This window comes from Pleurodeles waltl, chromosome 7 (genome assembly GCF_031143425.1).
Source record: "Pleurodeles waltl isolate 20211129_DDA chromosome 7, aPleWal1.hap1.20221129, whole genome shotgun sequence".
Lineage (NCBI taxonomy): Eukaryota > Metazoa > Chordata > Amphibia > Caudata > Salamandridae > Pleurodeles > Pleurodeles waltl.
The window spans coordinates 178,715,509-178,738,728 of NC_090446.1; the positions used below are offsets into that span (position 1 = coordinate 178,715,509).

Here is a 23,220-nt window from a genome sequence, read left to right on the forward strand (position 1 = left end):
AAATTTGGCAAAAAAAAAAACATTTTTTCCTCTCATTTTGGTGAGAGAAAGTTCTGGAATCTGAGAGAAGCCACAAATTTCCTTCCACCCAGCGTTCCCCCAAGTCTCCTGATCAAAATGGTACTTCACTTGTGTGGTTAGTCCTAGTGCTTGCAAGAGGAAATGCCCCAACACACTATCTGGACACATCAAAATTATCTAATACAAAACTACATGTTTTTTTTGGGGGGGCAACCTGTGTTTTTGGTCCTGGGCTCAGCAGTCTTCTAGGGAAACCTACCGAACCCTGACATTTCGGAAAACTAGACACCCGAAGGAGTCCAGGGAGGTGCGACTTGCATGGATCCCCCAATGTTTTCGTACCCAGAATCCTCAGCAATCCTCAAATTTAGCTAAAACAAATCACTTTTTTCCCACATTGTTGAGTGGGATCACTGCGCCGGGACAAATTTCCTAACACCCAACGTTCCCCTCAGTCTCCTGGTAATAATGATACCTCACTTGTGTAGATTGGCCAAGTGCCTGTGACAGGGAAGTGCCAAAAGCATGTGGAAATTGGGAGGGAACCAAAGCGTGCCCAAAAGGGCAGTTTGATAAAAAAAAACATTTTTAGGCTGACAAGTGCAGCAGAATTTTTATCGGTATAGATGAGACAATGTTGGGTGGTAGGAATTTTGTGGATTGCTGCAGATTCCGGAAGGTTCCATCACAAAAATGTGGGGAAAATGTGTGATTTCCAGCAAAGTTGGAGGTTTTCAGAGCATTGTAGGTAAGAAAATGGTGCGGGATGCATGTGAAGCACACCATCCTGGAATCAACCAGATGTTTAGTTTTCAGATGTGTCTGGGTCTAGTGGATTTTTCAACATGGCAGCGTCACAAAGTCAAAAAAGTGCAGCCCTCACCATTCCAAGTGGGACGATTTTGAGAGTTACCAAGCTCTCATGGCCCAACTGTAAAACCAAAACCCAAAATAATCAAATGTCCTCTTGCTTGACGTGGGATAAGATGTTTTAGTGAGCGGGGGAGAGCTGAAAGACTTTTACCCCATTCAGTTGGGATGGGGGCATAACCAGGCCCATACTGGTTGGTAGCCACCACCCGGGGTGTGGATTGGGGGTAATTGCCCCACATGCACACTGGTGGGAAGAACAACTTTGGCCCCATTTATTTGGGGTGAGGGTATGGCCCCCACCCTCTTATTCTGAAAAACAAATCTTCCCTGGTCTCTGGTGGGCTTTTGGCCCCCCTTGGGGGCAGTTGGGCCTTCCAAAAATAGGCTGATCTTCCCCCAAGTGGGCAGATATGGCCAATAATAATGTGCACCCATGGGGAGTGGCCCTTGCCAAAGGGGCAGCCCTCCCAAACAAAACATACACACACAAACCAATCCCTGGTGTCTAGTGGTTTCTGCCCCCCTTGGGGCAGATTGGCCTAACAAAAATAGGCTGGATCTGCCTCCAAGGGGGGCAGAAATGGCCTAAATACAATTTGCCCCCCAGGGAGCGACCCTTGCCTAAGGGGTCGCTCCCCATACATAAAAACATAAAGTAAATAAATATATATATCCCTGGTGTCTAGAGGTTTCTGCCCCAACCCTGGAGGCAGATCGGCCTAATTATTTTAGGCCTATCTGCCTTTTGGGGGTGGGGGGGGGGGGGGGGGGGGGGGGGAGTAGAAAAGGCCTAAAAATATTTTGCTCCCCTCCCTCCCCCCGGGGAGCCGCCCTTGCCCAAGGGGCACCTCCCCTTTTGCGTTAGTATATAAAAAATAAAAAACTCCCTGGTGCCTAGTGGTTTCTGCCCTCCCAGGGGCAGATCAGCCTAATTTTATTAGGTTGAACTGCCCCGAGGGGGGGGGGGCAGAAATGGCCTAAAAACAATTTGGCCCCCCAGGGACCTCTCCCCACACAAATAAAAAAAAAAAATTCTCCCTAGTGTCTAGGGCAGTGGTTCCCAAACTGTGCGCCGCGTCTCCCTGGTGCGCTGTCAAAACTAGCCAGGGGCACCGTGCACAGTTTGGGAACCATGCTAGGTGTATATGAATTAAGGGAGACGAGCATTGAAAATCCCCAAACCAATGAAAAAAACGGTTAGTCCATTGTGCTGATATATAAAAACATTTTGGCAGAAGACAAGGAGGCGAGCGTTCATTCAACAAATTAACACCCTGCCTAGAGAGTGGAAGCGTACGATTTTCCCCAGTTTACAACAAAGATTTGCTGTCTTGATCGTTTGTTTCTCCTTCCACTTTTTTCGATTAACATGGCAAGCCGCTCTCTGATTCAAGGTGGCTTCGAGCATTAGGACACAATGTCAGCGGTGACAGCGCTGCACTGAAGGTTACTTTGGCAGCCAGTCACCCCCATACAGTTAATATCCCATCTCTCCATGCCGCCTGCTCTCTGCAGCATGTGCTTTTCTTTCTGCACATTTCTTCCAGTTTAAAAAGTAGCCTTTTTTGTGTGGCTGCCAGTATGGAGTAGGCTTGGATGTACAGTAGTCCATCACTTCGCGCAAGGTGCTGACACTGTTTCACAACGTCAGTTTACTTTGTGCCCCTGCCACGTTTGCATAGTTTTAAGATTATGGGCCAGATGTAGCAATATACAAATTTCTGATTCGCAAATTCGTATGCAGAATGGTGTTTCAGACCCCTTCTGCGAATCGCAAGGGGGTCGCAGAGACCCACCTCATTAATATTAATTTGCGACCCCCTTGCGATTCCCTGCACTCACAGGGATGGTGGCCTGCTGGAGAAAGCAGACCTCCATGTCTGTGACTGCTTTTTCAATAAAGCAGTTTTTTTTTTTTGTAATGCATCCAGTTTTCCTTAAAGGAAAACGAGTTGCATTACAAAAGAAAAAATGAAACCATCTGGTTTAATTTTTTCAGAGTAGGAAGTGGTCCATTGGACCACTGCCTGCTCTGAACAAATATTTTGGACGTCATTCACAAAGGGGAAGGGGTCCCATGGGGGGAATGAGTTAGCACCCACTTCAAGTGCGGTCACAAAGCAATTCTGCATCGCGGTGCGAGTCGCAAACAGGAAGGGAACACCCCTTCCTATTTGCGAGTCGCATTCCCATTTTGCAAGTCAGTACTGACTTGCAAAATGGGAATGTGCATTGCGATGGCTGTTTTGCATGGCGCAAACTGCAATTTTCGCAGTTTGCGCCATGCAAAACGGTCCGTACATCTGGCCCTATATGGCAGCATGATTGTTGGGCATTCTGAAGCTACCCCTCCCCTCCATTCTTACTGACCAAGCTACGCCCCTGCTTTTACTGTTACCAGTTTTGCAGGTCTGGAGTATCGCACTGTGGGAAAGCTGCATGTGAGGGCAGAAATTAACATTAATTTGCAGGCAAGCTCCTGGGTTTGGTGTGATCCTGGGTAGATGTGTGAGCAATGACTACGCAAGTTGATGAAAGATCTATGCACCTTTAATTCTTGCCAGAAAAAGCATTTTACACCCACTGTGTCCTGCAGCATGAGCTAAGATTTCATGCAGAGTAACTTTACTCAGCAACATATGCTTTCATTTCCAGTGATGACATAGCAGGGGCACAGGTTGTATGTCATAATTTCTGGTGACATTGTCATTATTCTTGGTGGTAATTTTTTCAGCTAGCAAACCATGCCTCTTTTTGTCACAGAATGCTGACAGTTAGGAAAGAATTACAGTAAAACATCAGCAAGTTAATAACAATACTCATACATAAATACAAATGTGAGTAATTAAATCTTAGTATGTTTGGTTAAAATGTCCTCCACATTATCATATAAAACAGCAAATAAATGCTTATTTGGCACTTAAATATTAAACAATAACATACAAAATCATCAACTCTCTGTAGAGCTGTGGTATCTTTCGTTCACAGCGATATACCTCCCTATTGCGGGCAATTCATGAAAATGAAAACGCAAATGAATATACTGTTGAATCAGTAAATCATAGATAGACGTGGTTTGCCTATCCGTAAGTCCATCCTCCAAAGCTCTCAATGCTTGCTTTCACAAGTAAGGACACCCTACTTTCTGTCTCCCAGAAGAAGTCCACTGTGTCTCCTCCGTCCCCTACGGGTGTAGCAAGGCCTGTTCTGTGAGTGGGAGGAGGGTGGTAATAATATTATTCCTTGTGACCAGGCTTTCAGTGCGTCCACGCTAAGTCTTCGCCTCCTTAGTGCCTCAAATACAGAGCTGCCTATCTCTGGTTACTGTCTGGTGCCCTCGACTGAGCAGGCTTCGAGGCAGGAAGCAGATCTGGCCTCCTCTGGGGCCACAGGGCGACCTGCATAGCATTCCCCAATGCAAAGCCCAGAGGAGCCTGTCCCTCTCCATGTCCACTTACTAAAACCACTCACAAAACACCAGTTTATAGCTTACAGGCAGGCTTGAGCTTGTGGTGGGACGACTGGGCCATTTGATGAATAACAGCAGCCTCTGTTTTTTGCATAGCTTAACTACGATGGCAAAGGTTGTTTAAAATTACCATTTATTATCCCACATCGCATCTGACAACCAAACACCCCAGGATTGTATTCCTTTTGCCTCTGTTGGTGTTTATCTCATACTGCCTTGACTTTTCAAGCCTTCTGCTATCTCCAGTCTCCAGACACCCTTGTTCAATCTGCCTGCCATAGGTACGATTATTTTCAATGGAAAAAATGGAAGTACTCCCTGGGCTCGGCTTACATCCCCCCACCAGCCAAAAAAACCTAACATAATGGGGAGCCGCAGCCAATAGCTCAAGGGAGCCACAGGCTGAAAATGTTTGGGAACCACTGGTCTAGGGGTTTTCTACCCCCTCTGGCATAAAAATTAGTTGCCCCCCTGGGGAGCGGCCCTTACCCAAGGGGACGCTACCCTCATGTCCATTTCCCCCCCAAAAAAAAAATTGCTGGTGTCTAGTGGGAATTTCTTTCCATTCCTTTCCTTTCATGCCTCTGCTGGCCCCCTCCTCCTGAGCGGAAGGGAAATGCTTTTGCATTTCTCTTCCGCATTGCCCTGGATGGGAGGTGACCTCTGCTGAGGTCAATATGCTGTGGGGGTCAGGGTGGAAGGGGAAGCAATTACCCTTCCAGCCCTGACCTGTGGGGGTGTAATGGTTACGTCCATGGTGCCTGAGAGGCACAGCCACAGACGTAACCATTACATCCGTGGCCAGCAAGGGGTTAAGAAAAATGGGTACGGATTAAAAATTGACTTGAAGTTGATGGACGTTTTGCTGGTGGCTGATCAACTGTTTCTGAAAAAGAAGTTTGTCTTTGCCTTTTGGATGCTGTTCATACTGTGGAATGGATGTGTTGATTCCATTACAGTTCGGGTTGGACTCAGGTTTTGGGTTTTGTGTTGTTAGCAAAGAAAAAGAAAGGACTTTGGTCATTTCGACACAAATAGGGAGACATTATCCCCTTGATTGGATGAGACAGACTGCTGTGAGGCTCACTGATACGCAGTTTAAAGTTATTTTGTGTGTTAATTGGCTGCCCTAAAAAGCATCAGTAAAGAAAGAGAAGCATAATCCTTGTCTCTGTGTCCTTAATAGAAAAGAAAAAATTGAACATGTTAACTTGAATTTTTTTTATTCAAATTCAACCTTTCCTACATAGCCAGATTGTTTGACCCTACACAAATTACTTCATTGTTTCACAACTGGGTTGATTGCCAATTCACAGGTCAGTTTGAAAGAATTTAGTTCACATATGTGTAATTTAAAAAACAATGTTTCTCCAGATACCCTAATATATCTTACACTTAGCGCATAGAGCATCAATTGGGTTCATCAGAGCATTGCTGCAAGGGCATCAGCTCCTGTGAAAAGCTCCAGCTTAAAAAATACTTCTTATGGCGGATGTCGATGCAGTAATTTAATATGAAAGAAGCATTGAAAAATTAACTCTAGCTATCGTGTAAGGAATTTTTCAACGGAGGCAAGGATTATGCTTCTCTTTCCATCCTTTTAATTTTCAGCAACCAATAAGAGAACAAAACAAAACGTCATATCCTGTAACACCATATCACATGACAACCATAGAGCCAAGTCCTATAAAAGCCCATAATAAACGGAACCCCCCCCCTTTCTTTGCAAGAGTCCAAAACAGTAAAAGTCTCAATAACAATCCTCAACAGGAGAAGAAAACTGCAAACCACACAGGCTCAATGCTCCATCGAAAGTTCAATTGAAGAAGGGACCATCCAACAGCTCTAAAGCGGAGTACTCCGATGACAAGTAAACACCAACATTCAAGGGATCTGGAAGCACTTGTCTTCATTGCCTAAAAGCAAACAAATAAATCAAGCCATAAACACTGGACTATAGCCAATGATATTACATTTTATTTGAAAGGGATGGGCAAGAAAAAAGGGGAACACAGCATGAAAATAAGACATTTCAATAACATGCTTGATAAAACATAAACCATTTTTCCAAGGGAGGGATAATCCTCGTCTCCTTGTCCTTAATAGAACTGAAAAATTCTTGACGCAATAGCTAGAATTATTTTGTCAGGACCGGAGGCTTCCATTATGCTAATTAACAAAGCTGATCTAGAACAACACTAGCAATATCCAGAATAGGCTTGTGGTAAAAGGCTTTAAAGGTAGATTCAGAAGACCAGTAAGCCGCTCTTAAAATGTCCTCACGGCGAGAGCCCAAAGAGAGAGCCTTAGAGGCCATGGCAACTCTCGCCAAGTAGGCTCCAAACTCACTTCGCCCGCCTCACTCATAAGCCATCGCATCCATCTAGCCAAAGTGGCTGAAGATACTGGACAAAATGGCTTTAGTAAAGAAATGAATAACTGGCCACCCATATTGGAGCGAACCTCAGCAGTACCTACCTCATAAGCCTTCAAACACTGTACGACACACAATTTGGAATTACCAGGAAAACAAGATAAAAAACAGACCTAGTATTACATTTTGTATGACAAGATATATTAAAGGAGACTCCCTCAGGAGAAAAAAACTCTGCCCGACAGGTCCAAAGCCCGAACATCAGAAACATGTTTGCAGGACACCAAACACAACAACATAGTAAGTTTAGCAGACAACTGGTTCCTGGACAGGGACTTGTTGGCAGGCCAAGATTCCATAAAACGTAATACAGTGTTAACATCCCAAAGGGAAGAATAACGTGATTGAGGGGGATTAGAAGAACGAATCCCTCATAGGCTTACACACAATCGTCAGCTCGCCAATAGGCTTCCCCTCTATAGGAAAATGGCCTGCTGAAATGGCTGATGTATAATTGTTAACTGACCTATAAGCCATACCTGAAGCAGCCAACTGAGATAAAAAATTGAATATCAGAGAAGAATCGGCTGAGAATGGATCAAGACTCCATTCACAGCACCAAGAACGCCAGCGTTTCCAAACGGAAGAGTAACGCTTGTGTATGCTAGGAGCCCAGGACTTTGCGATTAAATTTTGAGATTCGCGCGAAAGGCCTGGGAGAGACCAGCGGTTCCTGAAATTGTCCATGCCAACACAGTCAGGGAGCGCATCTGCACCAGAGGAAGGCCCGACGGGTCTAGTAATAGGTTCCAACGATGTGGAAGAATAACTGGAAAGGCACAGGCCATCTCGAGAACCACAGGGAACCAAGCTTGAGCCCTCCAAAGGGGAGTCACAAGCACCAATTCTGCTCTCTGACAACAAACGTTTGTCAGAACTCTGGATATCATCATGAATGAAGGGAACACATATCCCAGAAAAGGGACCAGGTCTGCAGAAATGCATCGGTTGCTAGAGCCTCCAGGATCCAGATGCCAATTGAAAAACCGACCCAATTGTTGGTTGAGGTGAGATGCAAAAAGATCTATCGCAAACGGGCCCCACAGACGTTGGAGAGAATGAAATATTCTCGGGTGAAGTCTCCAATTGCTGAAGTACCGAAGATAGTGAGACTGCCAATTGGTCACAGTATTGCTCTGACCCGGCAGGTACTCCGCAATTACTGAAATCTGATGTAAAAGGCAGAAGTGCCAAAAATCATTCGCGATCTCCACCAGAAGGCAAGACCTGGTCCCCCCGAGCTTGCTGACATATCGGACCGCAGAAATGTTGTCCATCCGGAGAAGAATGCAACAATTTGACGTTTCCGGAGACAGACTGCGAATCGCAAAAGAACCCGTCAAGAGTTCCAAGCAATTGATATGAAGGTCCAACTCCTCCTTTGACCAACGACCCCCGGTGACTACTGAGCTGCAGCGAGCTCCCCAGCCCCAGCGGTTGGCATTGGATTCGATCACGCTCTCCGGAGACAAGCCAAAGAATGCTCTGCCATTCCAGGCCTCCAGATGATTGAGCCACCAACGGATCTTGGTCCTGGCTTCGAGTGAGAGGGGAACTAGAGCCGCATAGCTGAGGCCCTTCTGAAGATGAGATCTTCAGACGCTGGAGGGCCCGATAATGAAGAGGGCCCGGGAAAATAGCTTGGATGGACGAGGAAAGGAGGCCCACCATCCTTGCAAGGCACCTCAAAGATACCTGTTTGGACAATAATTTCCTCAATTCTTTCTTTATGTTCCGGACCTTGGAAGGAGGAAGGATCAACTGAGCTAGAACTGAGTCTACCTGAAAACCTAGAAACTCTATCCTCTGAGAGGGAACCAGGATGGACTTCTGACTGTTGAGGATGAAGCCCAAATCCTTAAGAGAGAGATCGCCCACTCTAAATGGGTCATCAGAAGGAGAGGACACTGAGCCATGAGGATAATGTCGTCAAGATAAATGATCAGACCAACCCCTTTGGCACGAAGAAATTCCGCCCTGGGCACATCACTTTTGTGAAAGCTGACGACAGACCGAAGGGAAGGACCTTGTATTCCTAACAACAGCCTTGCCAAAGGAACTGCAGGAATCTTCGATGGGGGGTAATAGGAATGATCAAATAAGCACCCTTTAAATATACGCGGATCATCCAATATTTCTCCCTTAGGATGTCTCTTAACAAGTTAATGCCCTCCATCTTGAAGTGATGATAAACTATCCAGCTATTGAAGTCTTTTAGATTCAAGACCAGACGGAAACCGCCGCCTTTCTTTTCTACCAGAAAAATTGGACAGAGAAAAACATAAGGATGAGGAGATGAGGCTACTATGGCCGCCTTGGACAGAGGCGTTGAGACTTCCAGAGAGATAAAGCCCGATCTTGTAGGGAAAAAGACATTTTGGAGAAGGATCCCCTGGAACAGGCGAGCTGTAAAATTCCAGCTTGAAACTCTGAACTGTTTCCAGAACCCAGGGGTCCTGCGTGATCTTGTGCCAATTGTGAATAAACAAAGTTGTCCTGCCTCCCAGAATTACCTCTGAACATGAAATTATTCTCAACTGTAGTACTGGGCTCCTGATAGGTGGAGTAGGATCCTTTAGATCTTCCATTTCAGAATCGATTACGACCCCCACGTGACCTGGTGTGGTAGAAGGTGGAGCCAGAATCATGATAACCTCCCCTGGGCTGTTGGTATGAACCTCATTGGGGGGCCTTGATAATATTTACGCCCAAAGGCTCCCCTTCTGTAGCGTCCGGCGATGGAAAAAACGTGGCCGCAGAACCTTCTTTATAGATCCTTGGGCCTTGTCAAGATTAGCAAAAGGGGACGCAAACTTTGAAGGTTCCTTGAGGAAGGGAGATCCAGAAAGCAGACCCTGCGCCAGAGGTCCTGATTCATACGAGGCCAGATCAGTCAGTTTGGGATCCAGCTTGAGTAAAATGGAGTGACGCCGCTCACTGGATATGGCGCTTTTAGTGTTTCCTAAAAAACATAAGGCCCTCTGAGCCCAACCAACCAGTACTTCGGAATTAACTGGAGTACCCAATGCCTTAGCCTGGAAACCTAACTCCAAGATCTTGGTGAGGGAACCTGAAACGTTCAGGAGTTTGTCCTGACAACCTCACCAGGCACAATCAATGCCCTTCTTTGGGTCTTTGGAGAATTTTTTAAGTTAAGTTACCAGGGTGGGATCTATCTCAGGAGTCTCCATAACCTTCGAAGGAAAATCCGGCCTAGGACATTCCAATCTCAACCAGGAATGGACATCTTTATCAAAGCAATGGCGACTATACGCCTGAACATACTTCGTAAGGTGGCATCCAGAAGGAGAACCTAGGATGAATGATGTCCTACCATTCAAAAGTGAGCACATTCAAAGACTGTGCGCAGACGCTGTAGAATGACGGTATTTCGACTTGCGCTTCCGAGGAGGAGAATCAGAGTCTCTATCTGAGCTGTTAGAGGAAGTAGAGTCCGAATCACCTTTACTCTCATCTCCAGGGTGGAGCAACTGCAAGGATGAGTAACCATGCTTTTTATTCAAGGCTTGAACAAGTTGTTCAAAATCAGCCTGGTGAGGGTTCGCTCCTAAGCCTGAAACCTGCGAAAAAGGCAGCTCCTCTTGGCTGCTAGTCTGGGGGACCCAGCCATGCTGCTCAGCAAATCCCGATAAATGATGCTTAATGGGTTGAATAGCCTGGGCCAAGGCCACGTTGACAGCGTGCCGCACACCAGCATCAAAGGCGTAGACCAAGTCATGCTCAAACGACCCCAAAGAGTCATCATAAAAGGTACCTTCCCCCAAATCACCTTCAGAGCCATCAATGGCTCACAAAAACAGGTCTCCAACAGAGAAAAATACCTTAAATGGGCAGGAACCTGCCAAGAGGAACTTCAAATGAAGTGGTGAGGCAAGTTGCAGTGGTTCTTTATAAGCAGGCAAAATATGCCTGGGCACAGCCCAAAGCAAACAATTAGAACGTGTAGGGAGGCCTGCTTTTACCAGAAAAAGCTTTTCCACTAAAGTGGTAAACACAAGGCAAAGCCTATAATCAATAATTATAACAGTCCCAAAGCTAAAAGCAATCGGGTGTATTGCGGAGAGCAGGGGATTAGCCTGAAAGAGACGAAAACATGCGTCTATCACGTGTTCCAGATGCCCCAGGGGAGAATTAGCCGATAGAAAGGCTCACAAGCGCATGCGTGCGATGCAGGCACCTCTTGAACTAGAAAGAGGACAGCGCGTCATGCAAGACGCACAGCCCTCGCTCTCCTCCTCCCGCTCCACACACAAAAGGCAAGGGGTTAACAACAAAAAAAAGCCTTGCAGGGAGAAAAAGACCCTCCCCAGACCACATGCGACACACTAAGGCAAGAAAATAAAGTTGGCTGAAAGGAGCGCATTGCAAGCGAGCAGATACAATTGAAGTGAAATACACAAAATCGGCTCAACGTGACATGCTCCTCAAACACACGTTAAGTAGCAATTTAAATGTAGACACTTAACTGGCTGCAAAGCAGCAAAGAAAGAGGAGGAGTTCTGTTTAGTATGGGCTTTTGTAGGTCTTGGCTCTATGGTTGTCATGTGATATGGTGTCACAGGATGTGACGTTTTGTTTTGTTCTCTTATTGGCTGCTGAAAATTAAAAGCATGGGAAGAGAAGCATAATCGGAGCCTCCGGTCCTGACACAGAATTAGAATATGGGGTGGTTAGAATCAAGGGTGTAGTGTACGAGAGAATCAAAAATTTTGTAGCTTACGCAACAAGAATTTTCAATTCTATTAAGGACACGGAGGCGAGGATTATGCTAATCTCTTATCTTTACTGCAACACACAGCAGCCAATAACAACAGTAAAACATCAAAAACTACATTTCCCATAAACATAAGCCTAGTAATGGCCCTCCAATCAGGCTGCACTATCTCCTATGTAGTACAAAGGAAGCAAAGTCCGTCCTCTTTCTTTGCACATCCATGGCAAGAGAACCTGAACCAACTTATCCTCGAGAACTGAGTCCAACAACAACATATTTCCAAAACAGGAACCAAGAAGGACTTGCACAACGGTGAAGGAATACACAAACACTTCCAATTCTTAGCAGAGTGTTCCAACATATGTCTGGTCGGCTTCTCATCTATAAAGAAGAAAGGAGAACGGTAACATCCTTATATTGTATAACATTGTATTTACTTGAATACATATTATAATCCATACAGGGTGGGACAAATACTTTGAATTTATATACGATAATAATCAAATGTTCCCGGGTGGGATAATCCTCTCCTCCGTGTCCTTGATAGAATTGAAAATTCTTGTTGCGTAAGCTAGAAAGTTTTTGATTCTATGTTATGACCTGAGGCTTTGGATTATGCTAGTTTAAAGCTGAGCGATCACATTAGAAAGAACATCAACAATTGGCTTATGATAGAACAATTTAAACGTGGAATCTGATGACCAATCAGCTGCTGTCATTTTATCTTCCAATCTGGAACCTGAATTGAAAGCCTTAGAAGCCATAGCTCCCCGAACAGAATGAGTTCTAAAAATGGAAGCATCTATTCCTGCTTCTTGCAACAACCATCTAACCCACCTCGCGAGTGTCACAGAGGAAACTGGGCCAAAAGGCTTCTGCAAGGAAATTAACAATTTCCCATTTACTTCTCTCCTCAACTCTCTAGTAACATCTTCATACCTTTTTAAACAATTTACTACACAAAGTTTGGAGTTATCTCCAAAAGCTGGACAGCTAATACATCTAGAATTTGATTTCGTACGTTTAGAGATGCGAAAAGATACCCCCGTAGGAATAAAAACTCTACCTGCAATGTCCAAGGCTTTGACATCCGAAACTCTTCTGCATGAAATTAAACAAAGCAGCATAGTCAATTTTGCCGATAATTGTTTTCTTGAAAGACCTTCATTTGCCTGCCAACAACCAAGAATCTTAAAATGACATTAACATCCCAAAGGGCTGAATATTTTGGAAGAGGAGGGCAAAGCATATGAACACCGCGCAATAGCTTACAAATTAGTGGATGGTCCCCTACCGGTCTACCCTCAACACGAGGATGCTTAGCTGAAATGGCAGGCCTAAAATTATTCACTGTCCTGTATGCAAACCCCTGAGCCGCAGCGTGAGACGAAAAGTTTGCTATCATTTCCACTGAGGCCCCCACGGGATCCACATTCACTTGACCGTACCAATCCAACCATCTCCTCCAGGCGGGGGCATATCTTTTATGCATACTAGGTGCCAAGGATTGGGAAAGGAAGAATCTAGTGTCTTCCAGTTTGTTGATATATCGAACTGCCGAAATATTGTCCATTTTCAGGAGAATACATTTCGATTTGGAAGGGGACAAAGTCTTCACTGCAAAAGATCACACCAGGAGTTCTAGCCAATTGATTATGCAGTTGAAGCTCCTCCAGAGACCAACGACCCCCGTCTCTATCTGGCCACACCTGGCACCTCAGCCCCATCTGCTGGCATCTGACTCTATGACCACTTCTGGAATCAAGGTGAAAATCGCTGTGCCATTCCAAGTGTCCATGTGATTCAGCCACCATTGAAGCTCTGTGAGACAGAACAATCGACTCGGAGTATGTCAGGGACTTCCAAGGATGAAGAATCTTTAGCCTTTGTAGGGCACGATAGTGATGGGGTCCTGGAAAAATGGCCTGAATAGATGATGCTAGGAGGCCCACTAGACGGGCAAGTACCCTCAAGGAAATCGAATGAACCAACAAAGCTTTCTTCAACTCTTTCTTTATAGCAAGTCTTTTGGTCAATGGTAATTTCAACAGAGCTGCAATGGAATCTATCCTGAACCCTAAGAATTCTATGTTCTGAACTGGTTGAAGTTGAGACTTCTCCACATTTATAATGAAGCTGAGATCTTGAAGGAACTGCATCGTTCATGAGATATGGAGATGAGCAAGACGTTCTTCTTGAGCCATAATGAGAATGTTGTCTAGATAAATTATCAGACAAACCCCTTTTTCCCGTAACCACTGCATTACTGGTCGCGTTACTTCTGTGAAGCGCCAAGGAGCCGAAGAAAGACCGAAAGGGAGGACTGAAAATTTATAACATCGGTTTCTCCAAAGGAATTGAAGAAATCTGCGATGTGAAGCAAATATCAGGATGGTCAAATACGCGTCTTTGAGATCCATACGGACCATCCAATCTCCTTCCTGTAAAAGATCTCTGATAAGATGGATACCTTCCATCTTGAAATGTCGAAACACTATCCAGGTGTATTGCTACATGCACTACGTGCAAGGTGAACAGTGGTGCAGAGTAAGGGCAATGAAATATACTATGGACCGTTGGCCTCTGCTTACATTGGTTCACAACTCCATTTTGTCGAGTCTGGTTCTGTGCGTAAAGCATTGTTGTGTGTTTTTCCACAAGCTTCTGCAAGCTGAAGGGTGGGGTGTTTTTATGCTCAACTTCGCTCCATCTGCCTGGTACGAGGGGCGCTATTTAAATTCCACGAGCTATCAGTTAGGACAACAGGGGGATGCGCCTGTACTCGAGGAGGAATGCAAGCTTCACCTTAGAGCCCTCTTCTGGGAACCTGGCCCGTTCCGAGGAGACGTCTCGAAGGGTGAACAAGGTACTGCAGATTGCACAATTTGTAAAGGAGGGGGTCTTTTTCTAGAAAAGACTCCTGGGTGTTAGTAAATACTATAAAGGTCAGGAGCCCTGATGGACTGGTTTAGGAACTCTCTTCTGGGTTGGACGCAACGACAGGAGGACTGATTGTCCCCTGCGCCAGTCGATTTGGGTTCCCCGGCTTTGTGTGTGGTGGAGTGAAGCCTTTTCGGTGAAGCCTTTCAATTTATAAGCATTTAAGCATATTGTGTGTGTAATATGCACTTATTCTTGCAGTTATTTTCATGTTATTTTTCATGATATCACCGAGTGTTTATATTCTCACAGTTATTCTCATGTTATTTTTCATGATATGTTAGTGTGGTCAGTTTTGCTATATGAGAACTTGCCCCATAAATAAACTTGATTATTCTACTTACTAAGGTGCGTTAGAGTGATTGTTTCACATTGTGCCCTAAACTATCCCGAAGTGCATAGTTCTGTTATTCTGAGGAGTGAAGCAACACAATTTGGCATAGTCGTTTGCAGGATTCGAAAAAAAGAAAATGTTTAACAAGATCAAAGCGAGCTCAAAAGCAAGTTCTCATGTATCAAATCCAGACACAGAAATACCGGGGTGGGAAACTGCCCAGTATAAACTTTTAGCTCAGGAATGGTCACGTTGTACTGGTTTGTGTGAAAATTGGAATGCGTGTATGTTAAATGCAGAACCTGAAAATGTTTTAACATGTTTACAAAAAGTGTCAATGGACAAGGGAAAAGAGATTTGTATGTTAGGGAGGTGAGGCTGGATTTTGCTCTCTGCGTACAGAAAGTTGCATGAAAAATGTTTACAGTTACAGAAAGACCACGAGCAGCTGGAGGAGTTAGTAGAAGCCCGGAATTCCTCTACCATGTTAGCTTGTCAAAATAAATTGTTAAGTGATAAGCTTGAACTGTACTAGCTGGTTGCAGAGAGGACGGCAGTTAGCGTCGCTCAATATAAACACAAAAAACGAAGAGGGAAAGTTAATATAAAGAAGGTACATTTAGCTATCTCTCCGGCAGGGTTAGCCTTTGACCCTGAATTTTGGGATGGAAACATCTGGGACACGTCTGATTTTTCGGATGAGTCCAGAGGTGATAATTGTCAAGATGTTAGTCAGGAAAGGACAGAGTGCAGGAATGTTGTCCGTGCGCAGCCAATATATCGGCGAAAGTTACAGCATAGCCCAACTAACCCTGGAGGGGTGATGCTGGATGCTCTGGAGGACTACACACAGCAAGAACTAAGTGATGTGATAGACAGATTTCGACAGAGGTCAGGGGAAACATTACTTACGTGGATGGTGCGAGTGCATGATATGGGGGGTAAGAGGGTCCAATTAGATCACGGCGACGCCCCGAGGCTTTGTATCTTAGTACTGACCATGTTATCCAAAATGAGTTTAGAACTTATCCAGGAAATAGTCCCATGACCAATCTGTTGGAATTAGCGGGACAAGGGTGTGCTCAGAAGTATCCGACAGAGTCAGACTTGTCGCCTAATGATAAACCTTGGTATACTTTGAGAGATGGAGTACAGAGATTGAAGGAGGAAGGGATGAAAACAGCTATCTTTCTGGGTAATGCTCATATTTTGATGAACGGGATTTTAAATGTGTCTGTGCGAAACCGGTTGATTAGGTCCGCTCCTCCTGCCTACAAGCATGTCATTATGACTCTGTTGATTAATCAGACTGGTAACCCACTGTCTCAGGTGGTAGAAGCCGTGCGTGAGTTAAGTGATTTAGGAGAGTGGACTAAGCCAGAGAGGAATTCACGGTCTGAGAATCGTACTGAGAATAACATGGTGTTAAGGCGGGACATGTTTCTGGCCTTGCTGAAAGATGGGGGTAGCCAGGGATGACATTGATGGGATAACCACCAAGGACATGTGGGAGATGCACCACAAACGCGGTTTGGATAAGAAGGAGGGAAGCAGGAAAGGGAACAAGAAAGACAACAAACTGGTGAACCAGAGAAAGGCAGGATGGGAGGAGCGCGAGGATGAAGATGGAGAGAGAGGGAGAGAGCCCCGCAGCAGAGAGAGATCCCTAGATGATGGAGAGTGGGAGCCAGAGTACTGAGGGTCAGAGGGGACCCGGAGCAGAGAAAGAGAATGGGAATTGACAGGTCCCAAGAGAATTCGAGGCAGAGAGTGGGAGAGGGAGCTAGTAAGCTCAGAGAGATTGCGAGGCAGAGACAGGGAGGAGGAGCTCCCTGAGAATTACCGCAGACTGTATCCAGATCTGACTTGGGCAGACTTGGATGTGCGCAGAGTGAAAATAGACTAGGAAATAGGTCAAACTCCGGTGCAAGGATGGGCTCGCAAAGATAACAGACCACATGTTAAAGTAGAAATTTTGGGGAAACATGGAAATGTTCAGAAAGTTCGAGCCCTTGTTGACACCGGAGCGGAGGCCTCTTTAATTCATGGAAACCCAAGAAAATTCAAGGGACAGTACTTCACCATTACGGGATTGGGCGGAAAAGAAACCCCAGCAGTGCAGGTCGTGGTTCCCATGAAAATAGGGGCACTCCCAAAGAGAAAATACACGGTCTTGATTGTGCCCATTCCCGAGTACATTATTGGGATTGACATTTTGAAAGGGATGACCCTACATTTGGAAGATGGATGTTATCAATTTGGTTCCAAGAGATTTATATCAATAGCCGCTGCAAGGGTGGGGATGTTGAAGATTCCTCCGGTAACACTTCCCGAGACCACTAAGGTGATTCAAATGAAACCGTACAGAATACCGGGATGACATGAAGAGATCAGCCAAACTATACATGAATTACTGGAGGCCGGGGTGGTAATTCCCATCACCACTGTGTGGAATAATACCCTCTGGCCTGTTCGTAAGAGTGATAACAGTTGGAGGATTTGCATTGATTATCGCCAGTTGAATAAATATACCCCTCCTCTGACTGCGGCAGTCCCAGACACCATTACCTTGATTGAAAACACACAGAAACACAGTGGGACCTGGTATGCCACAGTTGCCAATGCTTTCTTCACTATACCAATAGCCACTGAGAGCCATCCCCAGCTGGCATTCCAGTGGGAGGGGCGCCAGTACACCTTCTGTAGATTGCCCATGGGGTATTTACATAGCCCCACTATCTGTCACCGGCTGGTGGCAGAGCATTTGGATGAAGTACCAGTGGTTCCCGAAGTGCAAATTTCCCACTACATAGATGACGTGATGATGCAGGGAGAGACACAAGAACAGGTGCAGATTCAGCTAGACAGGGTGGTGGAACATTTGCAGAATAAAGGGTAGGAGATTAACCCCGAGAAAGTGCAGGGACCGTCTCAGAGCGTGACATTTTTGGACATTCAGTGGAATCAGGGACACAGAGAAGTGTTGCCAAAAGTGAAACAAAAGATTAAAGAATTTGCAGTGCCGCGAAATCGGAAGGAAGCCCAGTGTTTTATTGGACTATTCGGGTATTGGAGACAGCACATGCCCCATTTGTCTCCGATTTTGGCCCCATTGTACAAAGTTATACGAAAGAAGAATGCATTTGAATGGGGAGAGCAGGACCAGCGCGCGTCTGATTTGGCGAAAGACGCCATTCAGCGTGCTTTGGATTTTTGGCCGATTCGGGAGGGAGACATCGAGCTGAATGTGACAGTCCAGGGGCAGCATGCTAATTGGAGTTTATGGCAAAAACAAGGAAGAAAGAGAGTGCCCCAGGGATTTTGGACAAAGAAGTTACCCGAGGCAGGAGAGCGGTACACTCCCTTTGAGAAGCAGTTGCTGGCTTGCTATTGGGCTCTGGTTGATACTGAGCAAATGACATTGGGACATAATGTGATTTTAAGACCTGAAATCCCCATCATGCAGTGGGTGATGAGTTCTCCTAAGACTCACAGAATTGGGCATACGCAGGAAGCCAGCATTATAAAATGGAAATGGTATGTCCAGGACAGGGCACGAGTGGGTCCAAAAGGGACCGCCGTTTTGCATGAGCAGGTAGCGCAGGCTTCCGTGGAGAATTCAGAAATGCTGCACGATGTACCTCCAGTGTGTAAATCTCCTGTAGGATGGGGCCAGCCGTTCGCAGACTTATCTGCAGATGATAAAAACATGTGTGGTTCACAGATGGCTCAGCAAAATATGTAGGAGCGAAAAGGCACTGGAAAGCAGTATCCTATAATCCTGTTACAAAGAAGCTTTTAACAACTACAGGACAGGGAAAAAGTAGCCAGTTTGCAGAGCTTTACGCTGTGTATCAAGCTTTGAAACAAGAGCTACCCCGAAAATGTCACATTTATACAGATTCCTGGTCTACCGCCAATGGGTTAGCTACTTGGCTTCCCACGTGGCATGCACATCAGTACAAAATCCATAACAAGGAGGTATGGGGGAAGGAGTCATGACAGGAGATCTGGGAAATGTTACCTCAGAGCACCGTGACTGTCTATCACGTGGACGCTCACTGTCCGACTGATTCATTAGACCGATGGTTCAATTGTCTTGCAGACGATCGAGACAATATTCAAGAGGCTGAAGTGGAGGCGCAGAATTCCGATTTGGTGGGAATGGCTAAATGGGCACACCAGAAATGCAGACATCTTGGAGAAAAAGCTACTCACAGGTGGGCAGAAATTAGAGGGATGCATCTTCCCCTAGATTTAATTAAAACAGCAATCATTGAATGTCCCATTTGTCAGCATACACAGCACAGACCGGTTCCACAGGTGGTGAGAGGCCAGCTAGGCAGAGGTAAATTGCCAGGACAGATATGGCAGATTGATTACATTGGACCGATGTCAGTGAGCTGAGGGTGTCGGTATGCCTGCACAGTGGTGGATACTTACTCTGGTTATCTCATAGCCTTTCCCTGCAAGCGCGCAACTCAGAAGAGCAACCTGAAAACATCAGATCTGTTGATTCTGTACTATGGAGTGCCACTCCAAATTCAGAGTGATAACGCCAGCCACTTCAAGAGCAGACTAGTGCAGGACTATTGTGCACAACACAACATTGAGTGGATTTTTCACATACCTTACTACCCACAAGCAGCTGGACTGATTGAGAGAATGAATGGGTAGTTGAAAGAACAATTGCGCAAACTGTCTGATGGGACACTGAAGGGGTGGCAGGATAATTTGTACGATGCTTTGCAAATTTTGAACAACAGACCCCTTACAAATGCCGAGACACCTCTCATGAGAATGCTCACGCCTGCTTTAGAATCAATCCATTTACAGCAAGCAATATCATTGTGTATTGGGAAACAGCTCCAGAAGCTTTGGCCCCAAATCGGGCTACATCAAAATCTGCAGGACTTGACCTGCATGCTTTACAAATGCATTGATTGAAGCCTAGAGACATCACTCTGATTGAAACAGGGGTTGGAATTCAGATTCCCCCTGAGCATTATGGTCTAATCGCCCCTTGATCTGGGCTTGCCCTGAGAGGCATCCAAATTTTAGGAGGTGTGATAGATGCAGACTACCAGGGCGAGTTGAAAGTCATTCTCTTGAACAGTGGTGACACAGACCTAGTGGTGCAACCCGGTGATCGCGTTGCCCAGATTGTCATCATGACGGTTTATGGAGGTGTTGTCAAGAAGGGGAGTGCCCCAGCCCTTCTCACTGTGAGAGGCAAAGGAGGGTTTGGATCTACTGACAAGAACCCAGGGGCCAAAGTATGGATTGAATCCCCAAATAACCCTCCTCAATCCTTAATTCAGGAGTCTCGGCTACCTTTCTCTCGAGAGCCGGTCGAGGGCAACCCGAACGTAGAGTACTACAAATGTCTTTTTCGAAACTCTTCTTGAGTCTGGACTGAACATAAGCAGCCACTTCCAGACACGGAGTCCATTCAGGTGATTTGGGGTGAATGATATTGTCAGGATCGAAGAGCAAGCTCTTTGCCGGATGGGGAGAAAGACCAGAGTTGTCGTAGTGGCGTTTATTTGCGTTTGCCTTTGCGCTTATCTGAGGAGGACTTATCTTCAGAATCGGATGTGGAAGAGGTGTCTGAGGAGTTGCATCCTGACTGTGTCATTGGATCAGTTCCCTGATCGAAAAAGGCGCTGTATTCGTGATCATTTAATACCGAGGTAATGGTATGATCATAGGGGTCCAAATCAGACCGGCCAGGCTCATTTATTTTGACCTCATTTGGGGTGGGGTTCCCAGAGCCTGCGCCAAATCGCCTGCGGCCAAAATAAATATAGGCTGAGCAAAAGGGCGTAAAGCCTTCACCAAAGTCTTATTTACAGAGTCTTGCACATGGGAGTCAAAAGCCTCAAGCAGGCGTTCCTCCATGCGATGTACTTCTGTATACTCCCCACAATAATCATCTTGTTGAGCCATGCTGGCAGTCTGGATGAATAACAATTAGAGGTCCCAAATGTAATGCTGTAAAAATCAGCAGGGGGGGTGGGGGGGAGCCCTGGCGCCAAGAAGGTCAAACAGACCTTTGCTGGTGAAAGAAAGTAATACTAACAAAAATAGTCAAAGGAAAATGAGGGGGCCTGGCACCTAATCCTCTCGAGCAAGGCTCTGGCAGTATTATTACAGCCCCAACGGGCGTATGAGGGGAGCGTGGAGTCAGTAGATTTCCAGTTCCTATGACTACTGATCGCGTGCTTGCAAACCCGAAGGATTCGAGGTTTGCGAAGCAGAGTAATCTGCAGAGGCCACGTTTCACCTGAGGCCCCCCACCAGCTGTTTGGAAGGGAAACAATCCAAAAGCTTGTTTCCTAGCAACGCGGCAAAACCGCTAAACGGAACATTAAACAGCACTTGAAAGCAATTGCCCCGCTCGATGATGGATATAATTAAACATTTGGGAAATATCACCGTTTAAACGTATAAATACACAGCAAGAAAAATGAGGCACTTATCTCTTGGGCGAAGCAGCAAAGAAAGAGGACAGACTTTGCTTGCTTTGTACTATATAGGAGATGGTGCAGCCTGATTGGAGGGTCATTACAAGGCTTATGTTTATGGGAAATGTAGTTTTTCATGTTTTACTGTTGTTATTGGCTTCTGTGCGTTGCAGTAAAGATTAGAGATTAGCATAATCCGAAGCCTCCAATCCTGACATCGAATTCCCTGCAGCTGGTTGTACTTTTACAGGCTGGTGTTCCAGGCTTGAAACAAAGCTCTTATTTCCATTAATCGACTAGGATTTTAGTTTATAATGGATCGTGTACATGACAAGTTCTTTGATGGTTAGTCTCGTATTTTGTCTCTTAAAGCCAGGCACGGCCCCAGGCTCAGCTCACATATATTAAAGAAGCATTTGCAATGCAACGGGATCTTGCATTTGCTCAAGTTAGTGCTAATAGCGTTGCAAACTCCTAACAGGACTTTTCTTGCCACATAAATTGAACATTAAAAGCAAAGCAGTTTCACATAAACAAGCCTATTCACAGCGACATGGCGTCCTGGGCATCAAGCCTTGAGACACACAAAAGGAAAAATAATTTCGCTCGCATTTAAATTTAGGGGCAAAAAAGCATTTAGCCGCGTGACAAGGGCGATGGCCAAGGCGGTAACAAACCTCCCCAAGCAGGGACAAAGGTAAGCCATCTACCAATGTCATCAAAGGATTTTTAAGGGCAAGCCCACGAACGAGTGGTAGCGGTGGGCGTTGCTAAAAGCCCTGATACATACCAAAACGTCGGGAAAGCAACGCTTGCTCGCTGCTCGATCTAAAAATGCGTAAGCGTCCTCACCTCCACTAGTGTCGTATACTCAAAACGCCACATATAAGCCTTTGCCAAACATCCTGCCTGAGTCCTTAATAACTGAGCAGCACTGCTGGGTTCGAGAAGCAGCCTCGGGAACACCGTACAAACACCACCAAATGCCCACCGAGAGGCAGTCTTTCTCCCGGCTCCTACGGTAATGAGCGCGCCCCGTCTCCCGTCATTAGAATTTTGAGCAGAAAAGTCTTCCTGAGTTCCAAACGGATATTATTACCCCTCTCAAGTTTAAATCTGACTATATCCGTTACTCAATCTTCTAGACCGAGTGGACTCCAAACAAAACAACAAAACACCAGCTACATGGCTGAAGATGGCGCGGCCGGGATGTGTATTTAGAACTCAACGACACGTGCAGACTTCAATAGCCAATGAGTACTTTGGAATTCAATAGCGCGCACTTCGATTGGTTTGAGGCGCCAGCACTGGACCAATGTGCTAATCCTAGATATTTTTACATATTCCAAGTCCTCGGAAGTCCCCAGGGTGCCAGAATAATAGTAGAACACTGTGATTGGATTGGCTGTTATGCGACCCGGAAGTATTGAAAGTAATGACCAATGCTGTGCATGAGAGATTACTGGCGCTGGACTGGTTTGGGTTTTGCGGATGTCCGAAACTAGCGGGTTGATAGATGCGCCTGGCTGTTGCTATGCTAGCTCACACTGAGCTCTCTGCGCCCTGGCCCCCGTGAGGAGGTGGTGCATGGAACGCTGAATTCTGTTATGGAAGTTGGTAGCTGTTTCCGTGACTACGATGACTTTAAAGAAAGCTTTGTATCTTTCAAGAAGGAATCAAAATGCCAGTACGGTTTACGAAACTGTGTTACAGTGAGATACTACAACCGAAAAAATGGAACTTCCATCAGGGACGAAATCACGTAAGTACTGTTTTATATGTTTGATATAAGTTTAAAAGCAACACCTCTTTGTTCACAACCCGGTCGGGCGTATTTAGCTAGGCTGGTGCAACATCCACGACACTCAGTTTTTTTTTAGCTGATGTGTTTTCGGCTCAGCTGGAGATGGTGCCTCGATGACCGCCTCTAGCATTTTGCAGTTCACC

General features: G+C 45.7%; 1 protein-coding gene and 1 long non-coding RNA gene across 2 annotated transcripts in view; one reads left to right on the forward strand and one right to left on the reverse strand.

The window, feature by feature from the left end:
* Window positions 1-6,318: 6,318 nt before the first annotated feature.
* LOC138303933 (uncharacterized) lies at window positions 6,319-22,540 on the reverse strand. Its single transcript, XR_011205468.1, has 2 exons — window positions 22,126-22,540; window positions 6,319-11,913 (listed from the first exon to the last, which is right to left on the reverse strand). It is a non-coding gene; the product is annotated as an uncharacterized lncRNA (long non-coding RNA).
* A 148-nt stretch (window positions 22,541-22,688) lies between these two features.
* ZSWIM3 (zinc finger SWIM-type containing 3) overlaps window positions 22,689-23,220 on the forward strand; it is a 33,654-nt gene continuing 33,122 nt past the window's right edge. The window contains exon 1 of the mRNA XM_069243506.1: window positions 22,689-23,035. Within this exon, the coding sequence (XP_069099607.1) occupies window positions 22,881-23,035 (155 nt within the window). The 5' untranslated portion in view covers window positions 22,689-22,880. The remainder of the gene's footprint in view (window positions 23,036-23,220) is intronic.